The following is an 8,984-nucleotide window of genomic DNA, read 5'->3' on the forward strand; positions in this document are numbered from 1 at the left end:
AAGATCATGACCTTTCTCGAGAGTGGGAAAATTCAATGAATGGAATGAAGTGTTTATCTGCCATTGTTGGTTGTTAAATTAACTCGTTAAAATCATTTATTGAATGGCAATAATCTTCAGGTCTTTCTATTGGAAATGAACGACAATACAAAACGATTCTTTGTAGCAAAATATAAATGAATAAATGCACAGGAAAAATGAATGATTAACATCAATGTAATCAAATGGAAGAGCACATGATGATTTGATATCATCGAGAAATATATCGATTGAGCAATTGATGTTACCACAAGTACACACCGAATAATATGCTCATGGAGGAACTGTAACTTCGTGAAAAAGGAAGGATAATTGAAGAAAAAGAGGAGATGAGCTTCACTTGTAAGTTCATTCCGAAAATATGTCATATCGTGGTGTTATTCATTTCAGCCCACTATTAGACCAGCTATTTTAGTCGAATTTTGTGACCAGCGAACTAAATTTGAGAATCGAAAAATGTTTTGAAAAAAAATTTTCTGCAGAAAAGCGCATTTGTCATTTATCTGTAATGTAATTATAAGCTGATGAAAAATGTCGTACCACGTATTTCTTAGAGTTGGGAATGTAATATTCCATTACTCCTTGATTATTTCTATGCTTCTCAAGATATAAATGGAAGAAATGAGTAATGGTCAGCCAAATAACGATAGAAGCGGTAAAAGTCGTATTACACAAAGGATAAAGTGTACTCCAATTTTTTGAATTGATTGTAAATAGCAGTATTATAATCGCCGTTAATGCGCCAGCCTGAAAATGATGTATTTGTAAAAGTGGTGCAGTTATGAACTTTGTCTTATTGCGCATATTCCGTTTCTTCGTCTGTAGAATAAGCCGTCGTGTAGGATTAATTTATTGTTGCTTAATTCGACACCTCAAAGGTTATATTCGAAAAAAGCAAGAAATATAAACTGCTGAATTCCAAAAAAAATTTTTAGCAGAAATTAAATTTTATTGTAAAATCTAGTATTTCTAACTTTCAAATATTAGAATTCAACATTACAACTCCTTTTAGCCATAGACAACGATGCTTACTAGTTCTAGGCTATCGATACCAATTGACACAGCAGCAGGCCTCGCCAAGTAATTTCCTTTCTCGACCTTTTTGTCCAGTGCTTCGCCTGGTAGTTCTTTTGGAAATGGCGAACACATATCAATTTTCAGTCTTCCATCAACGGTCTCCTTTTCACAACTATTTTCACGAACTATAAAAGAAACTATTATGAGTTCTCATTGGATTTCAAGCTGATTAATTTTGTTAAATTTTTCATTCAATTCATTTTTTGAGAAGAAAATCTGCAAGGTAAAAAGAAGAGCTAAAACTATGTCTAGAAACTTTAGCTTTATTTTTTTGATCTTTAAAGTGTCGTGAAAATTTCTGTGGAAAGATAAGTTATGGAAAATTTTGTTTAGAAAAAAAAAGTAATAATTCAAATATTTATACATGTTTGCTTCTAAGATCACTAAATATCTCTACCAGGATTTATTATGGATTTGTGTTTACGAAATATTAAAGACATGGGTATTACTTGTTATTAAGTTAGAGCAGCATTGTCTTTAGCATTGATTGTAATGCTGAAACGATTGGCGCAGTTTGGACCATTAAAAGAAAAGATGGATAATCCTAAGAAAGATTTGGATTCTATTTTTAAAAGCCAGTGTTTTAACCAGCAGTTACTAATTAAAAAGCTTAACCAATTAAATAGACATCATAAGTTCCAAAGAAGATTACATGGCGAAAATCTTAAATGTTTCTTTCTTTTCATCCATAATGTGTTCTGCCATTGGGTGACATCAAATTCCATTTCATTCAACTTCTCTTCCTGCAATTCTAACTTTAATAACTAACTGACTAATTGGCTGGCTAACAAGAGTTCCAATCGAGAGACTAGTTAGGATTTCAGTGTATCTTTCAGATCATCTCTTAAGTATCCATGTGTCAATATTTTTATTCAGCAATAGGATTCTTCAGAATCGGGATAGTCAGTTGGTTTATTACTTTCGATTAAAGATAAATCGTAAGAAAGTACTTGTCCTACAACATTTAGTTCTGAGGCTTCTACAAAAAAAAAAGAAATCAGTACTCGGGGAAATCGAAAAGCTGCAGATAATTAACCTTCTTCCTTTCTGGTACCGTAGTCAGAAACGAAATGATAACCGAATAAATAAATAAATAAACCTTCGACAAAGTATCTGTTGCAAATTTTTCAGCAGCTATTGGTCTTGCCAAATGTTGGCCTTCATTTTCCTTTTTTCTAATCATTTTTTCGAATCGTTCCCATCTATGCGGTATATTTTGCATTTTCAGTTGAACATAACCGTTTGCATCATCCTTAGTGCTCTTTGAACTTTGACTTCTTTCATATTCTTGTGATTGCCTAATGATAGGTGAGTACAGGTAATACAAGAAGATTTGACCTGATTGAAAAAATAAATGTAGAAATGTGTAAAATGTCTTGATGAGCGGAGGTAATTTGTTGCTCACTTTGTCAGATATATTGTTATATTGTTATTTTTCGGCTAAGTAATTGCAAATGTACTCATTCCTAATATTTCTGTTCAACTTTTATATTCGCTGGAATTAAAAGAAAGTAATGTTGCGGTATTCAACTCTCCAGGTAAATTTTCAGCACTTCCGAAGTTTGTTCATTTTAAAATGAATTTTTCAGGAGAAGTTCACAATCTCATATTTAATGATGTCAAAAATTGTTCAAATGAATAGGTTTTATGCAGCCAGAAAATATTAAAATTCGTAATTATTAAAATCACTTCACGCCACTTCCATTTGATGACATTCTTTTTACCCTATCTCTAAATACTCTGTTTCTTTCTATTCTTGGAATCATCAGAAAGTAATGACTTCAGGTAATTAGCCTCCTCTTGCTTCCTCTTCTGGTCTGAATTTATTTTTAGCCAAATTCGAAAACACACTGTGGAAAACATCGCTGTTGCCCTTCTTAATGCTCTTAATCTGAAGGCTATTCCTTTTGCAAAGTTTCTCAGATTCTAATCCTCCTTTCAGATTGAAGATTATTGTTAAAAGGATATTACTGACCTGATCATTTTTTCTGCGACATTTTGGCTAGCAGATTTTGAGCATTCTTTTCCACTCTCTCGGTTCGACCTTGTTTTAAGCATATAATTTGCTCCTATGAGCTTTGTTACAAATAGTAGCGGTAATAAATGAATGACTTCTATTTCTCAATGATCCTTACATATTGCCTTTTCACGGATTTTAATCTGCATGAAATGTGATTTGATACAATTTGCATAAAGTGATTAAAATTTAAACAATTTTTTGTTTGAATTGAAATCTCTTATTCTTTTGGTTTTTGTCGCAGTTTAGAAATCAATGGCAATAAATGTCTAAATTTAATCACTAACAACTATCTTATACAGTAATTTTAGCAGATTTTTCGAGCATAACAGTTTCAAGGCGTACAAATTTCAATTCTAAATCAAATTTAACTCTAAACCATAAATTGTAATACTATAAAATTAGCTGGATAAAGCAATAGCGAAAATCTATTTTTCGTTTTTCATTTGTGTGTCAATCAGATAACCTTAGCTAAACCTGATTCTGAAAGCTATCTAAAAATTGCTTTAGGAAAAATCCTAGATAAATAGCCACTGTGTTTAGCACATCATCATATACCACTGTTGAAAAGACATTGTTTGATTTCTTGAGGCTTCCCTTTTTAAGGAAATATGAAAGCGAAAACCTAAACTCCCATAAAGTATCACGCATACTGTAGTAAGTTCAAGAACAAGTAGCAAACGCTAAATTAATCGAGCCATTTTTTTATAGCTCACACCACTTTCTGTCACTTTAGCTAGAAATAGTAATTAATAATTTGAATATTCGCATGGATCAATTCTAACATTTCATCCTTTGATTTATTTCGCAATCATTTCTAGCAAGACACTAAATTAAATAACAAAGCTCTCTTTGAAAAATTAACGTCATCTGGGGTACCGTTATATTCAGATGATGAAATAAAGAGAAGGACGTGTCTTAAAACGGTACTTCAGTTTCGTTTCGAGTTAAGGTGGGTGTTGTCATAGAAGGACAAGGCCAAGTAACGTATGGTAAATTGGTAAAAGGAGAGATATCGTTTATTGATCGATTATAAACAGCTCAATGATTTGTGCATAGGGTTAAGGCTCAAGCCATATTGCGAATAAAAATGGACTGAACTAAACTATGTTAAATTATTCATAAACGACAATGAAATTTGTTTTAATAGTAGTCTGATTACATGCTGATGCAGTAAAATATTTAGTATCAAACAGTCAGCAAGAAAAAGAACGAGAATTGGTTAAGAAGTGAATAAATAGAATGTAACATTTAATGAGAAGGAACCTGATCCGGATGATGGTAAGTAATTATCCGGAAGTATCCTTGTGGTTTTATACTTAATCGTATTATTTCATTTTAATTTTGTTTTAATTGGGGACTGAAAAAGATAATCCGAGAACACTTGAGCAATGTCAACATAAGCACAGGTAGCTGAGTACCATTTTAAATTTGAACTTGAAAATTTAATTCTAACTCGAACTTTTTCTACCTCACATTTTGACACCTTCTAAGATATTATAGAAAATTGGATAAGTCTCATTTTCTCATACTTGAAACAGTGGATAGTTTCTTAGTAAAATTATTTGAAAAGTAGCAGTATACTAGTCTGACAAAATCCGAAAACTAATTGGTCAGCTAATTAATAAACATGAATCATAACAGAGTGATGGAAAAGATTATTGAGAAGGATAACGAGGTTTGAGTCATTCAACAATCTTCTGCGGTCAAGGAAGATATAGTATTTTCTCAATCAGTTGTACGAAAAAATAAGTGGCCGAGTAGATTTGAGTGATGTTAAAAAAGTGCTTTGATCTTGGTCGAGAAGAAAAATTCGAATTACGACTTCCAAACTTAACTTTACATGACTCCCAACAGTACCGTCAATAACTGGGCTTGAATTCGTACCAAAGCGGTAGAGACATTTTTTGCGACCAAATCAAATCGTTCCGCGACTCGTCCTTGTCACCTACCAGTCTTTAACCGTCGGTAAGGTTTCATGATGCGATGTTTCCTAAGAACTTATTGATACTGTTGAAAATGAAAAGAAACAGGGATTAAGAGTGTCTCGAAGCTGTCTGCACGATCTGCATGAGGATACGGGGAGGGGAAAGCGGCAGATTGCGCCACGCGTTTTTTATTGGTGGATAATTTGGGGATCTGTCAGTGATTCAGAACTCCATATTTTTTGTTTTCGATTAAATGTTGTAGTATTTAAAGGTTGGAAGAAGCACTGTTAGCTGTTTCCAAAGAAACAAAGGACGTACTGTTTCTAAGCTCTCCAAGAATTATTTCTAATGGATTCAATTCATTTCGAAAAGGTTACATTTTAGTCTTTATATTTCTTTTGGTTTAATTTGCAAATTACAGTTACAAAAAAACCTCAGTTGATTAATCAGGTTGAACTGGATTAATTAGATTAAATATGGATTCAGTGTTTGAATTATCTATCTTTAATTTAATATTTTATTTTTGGTTATTATTCATTAAAGATATGCGAGAATGGTGAATGAAAAAATAACTAAATTAGACTTTTATCAAAATGTAACGCAACGTATTCTAAATGTGACTTTGTTTAGCATGATAGTTTTCATATTTTCTTACAGCAGGAAGCATCGCTATGTGCTCAACATGCCGTGAATATGTTGCTTCAAGGTTCCTATTTCACAGCTGTTGATTTGGCCGAAATCGCTTCGGACATTGACAGTCGTGAAGGAAGGGTATTGAATGAGCAGGATGTAATGAGTCATAATGTCGATGACTCGGGTTTTTTCTCGCTACAAGTAAGCAAGTTGTATTTCTTTCAAAAGTTTTTTTCTTCTTTAGTTTTGTTCCCCACATTTTCTTTCTTTTGGATTTAAACCGACCCGGCTAGTCTTGTAGAGAGGAGAATTGAACCGAGACAATAGTTTGGTAGCTAATACTTTCTTTTGGCTAAGATACGGTCTTTTTTGGAGTTCATTCATTCCATCGTATTGCGTTTAATGAGCTAGACATTGAAAGTCTTAACATGTAAAGTGACTCTAAAAGTGTCATTCTGGGAAATGACAAGGACTTCTTGAAACAGAATCTCGCTTGCTTCATGTCTTTATTCATTATTTTTTGATTGGATTTTCATAATAATTTTAGGTTATCGCCGAAGCGCTTAAAGTTTTCAACCTGGAACTTATTCCTCTTAGTAACCCTCGTGCTGCGGCATATCGCGATGACCCAACGTGAGTTGATTTAATGAATGAGAAATTGCTAGTCGAATGTTTTCTTCTGTGCGGTGGTCTTTTGGCTTCATAAATATCTCACCAGCACATTGCAAATTCAAGGGTTGGAATTAAGGTTAAAAAAGAGGTTCTTTTACCCATTTCAACCCTTGCTTAATTTCTCTTGTTTTCTCACCATAAAGTAACTCCTTGACTCTTTCTAATCATTCTGGAATATATCTTAGTTTGTTTTACTAGCTATTGTTTGTTTGCTGCATCAGTTCATCAAAAGTCTTAACAAAATATTTTGCAGGTTAGGACAAGCTTATATATGTAATTTGAATGAGCACTGGTTTGCTGTTCGTCGTTTGGGCTTCCAGTGGTTCACGTTGAATTCGTTGCTTCCAACACCAAGACTTATTTCTGACACTTATCTTAGTCTTTTCTTTGCTCAACTAATTAATGATGGTAAATAAGGAAATTATTTTTAATTTATGTAGTGGTCGAAAGACATTCTTTCTCTTGTTTTAATTTTTAATTCCCCGGAAGAATGTTCTATGTAATATTACGATTTGACACTACTTGCGGATTCCATTTAAAGTAAAATTTACTCCGTTTTATGTTATACTTCATTTGGAATAAGATTTGAATATCGTTTTATAAATTTTGTTAAATTTTTAGGTTATTCGATATTCGTTGTAGAAGGGGTCTTACCACTATGCACTGCAGATGAACAACTTTCTCAGTTTCCTGTTGATCCAGCATTAGCAGGCATGAATGATTCATTTCATGATGACCACTCAAAAAATCCTGGTGTTGCAAGGATTGGAATAGTATCTAATGAGCAGGTATGAGGGGTACTGATTTTTTGCATTGTTATTATAAGTTGTTTTTCTAAGTTGTAAAACTGATTTCATGGCTTATTTTTACAAATTTTGTTACATCTTTTACCACTGTGCTGCACTTTTTCTTCTTAACAATAGTAATGAATAATATTTGATATTTTTGGAAGTCCATTTGTTACCTTCCAAATTTCTACTGTTAAATAATTACAGTCAAAGTTTTGTTGGACAAGGTAAAAGCGAAGTTAAAATTGTTCGTGGAAGTTAAACAGTTCTTCAATAATGCAAAAAGGATATAGGGGAAGATTCACAATTCTTTTGAAGTTTATTATTTATTTGATTAATAGTGTCATTTACCAAGTTCCTTTCTTTTCTAAGGCCGGAGATGATGAAGATTTACGCATTGCAATGGAACTGAGTCGCCAAACAGTAAAAGAAAATTCGGTATCGAAGGTAATTCAGAGTGTTTTGAGTTCACTTTTATCAGTATTAATTCTTTCCTCCGAGCATTGAATCGTAAATTCTGAAAATTTCTGTTTTCGAAAATTCTTTTTCCATGAATTCCCGATCAGTCTTTTTAGAGATGTTAAATGCAATAATATCCTGATTACTCAATAAAGTGGATCTTTTGGTTTTATTCCACAATCCTAAATATATTGTTATTCTGCAGGCGGCAGTGAGCAACAATTTGGCAGATACACAGAATAAGAACAGTTTGGGTGAAAGCGATGAAGAATTACAGGAAAGGCAGCTTCAAAAAGCTATTCAAATGAGCTTGGAGAGTTTTCGAGAGCAATGTGGGACGGAATCGTCTGAAGCAACGTCGAGTACAGCTGAAAATGATAAAGCAGCGGCAACCATTAAGGATAATAAAGAAAACAATTTTCAGATTCCCCAGAGTGAAGAGATTCGTAGAAAAAGAGAGAAATTTTTAAAGCATCTCGAGAAATGAACTTTTCCATATTTCTATTTAACTCTATGCCGGTTTGTGTTCAGGAAAGTGTCATTTGCTTTTATTTTTTTGATCTTGTTTGTTTCGGCTTTTATCACTTTCCCATTACCAGCTGATTTTTTTCCTGCACTTCTACTATCACTATATATTACGACAAAATTGTTAGATGAAGCTTAGAGCCTTTGCCCTATCCTTGTTTATCAAATGCAGTCACGCGCTCCTATTTTCAATATAAGTAATTTTTGTGATATGAGTCGTAGTTTAGAGGTCAAGTTTTTTGTGAATCATTAGTTGATCAAATTTCTTCCATTCGAAATTCGCTTGCAAAGTACAATAGTTTTTTGTGCAGTAGTTCTCATCACTACTGTCAGTTATGCGTCAAATTTATAAGTGTTGGAGCATCGGTGATCATGTGCAGATTTCCTAGATTGCAACTAATAAGTTGTAGAATCTGTGATTTTTCATGTCTTCTATGAAGTTTAGTAAATCAGACTTGGGCTCCTGCTAAATGTAGTTAAGCCTTGTAAGATGTTTAGCAGAAATTGCAAATGGAAATAAGAATAATTCGGTGCTTTGAAAAATACTGTAGAAGGCTATTGTTTGAAACTGCGTAGTATTGTATTGAATTCTTCATTTTACCGTATTTAGCTATAATCTATGACGTGTTCGTTTTAATAATGCTTTTTTTTTGTGGTGCTTTTTTGTAATATTTGTCATATATAATATACATATATGTATATATATATATAAAGTTAACGAGTGCTTTGGTGCCCGTTATCAATAATATCTAGTACTCAAATATTAGTTATTGTCGGAATACTTCCGAAGTTATATTTGAAGCATGGATATCAAAATGGGAACCAAAACAAAAGTGTATGAATCGG

The 8,984-nt window shown here is 32.9% G+C and overlaps 2 protein-coding genes across 2 annotated transcripts; one reads left to right on the forward strand and one right to left on the reverse strand.

Moving 5' to 3' along the window:
- Window positions 1–1,047: 1,047 nt before the first annotated feature.
- On the reverse strand, window positions 1,048–2,338 carry LOAG_00644 (hypothetical protein; the record flags this gene model as incomplete). The annotated part of the gene is made up of 3 exons (XM_003136184.1): window positions 1,048–1,241; window positions 1,769–1,859; window positions 2,216–2,338. 3 exons carry the CDS (start codon window positions 2,336–2,338, stop codon window positions 1,048–1,050), a joined length of 408 nt encoding a protein of 135 aa, XP_003136232.1.
- Window positions 2,339–4,781: 2,443 nt separating this feature from the next.
- On the forward strand, window positions 4,782–8,314 carry LOAG_00645 (hypothetical protein; the record flags this gene model as incomplete). Its single annotated transcript, XM_003136185.2, has 7 exons — window positions 4,782–4,811; window positions 5,719–5,895; window positions 6,242–6,327; window positions 6,620–6,774; window positions 6,988–7,154; window positions 7,527–7,601; window positions 7,819–8,314. 7 exons carry the CDS (start codon window positions 4,782–4,784, stop codon window positions 8,098–8,100), a joined length of 972 nt encoding a protein of 323 aa, XP_003136233.1. The 3' UTR covers window positions 8,101–8,314.
- Between the last annotated feature and the right edge of the window lie 670 nt (window positions 8,315–8,984).

This window comes from Loa loa, assembly GCF_000183805.2.
Source record: "Loa loa unplaced genomic scaffold supercont3.64, whole genome shotgun sequence".
Taxonomy (NCBI): Eukaryota; Metazoa; Nematoda; class Chromadorea; order Rhabditida; family Onchocercidae; genus Loa; species Loa loa.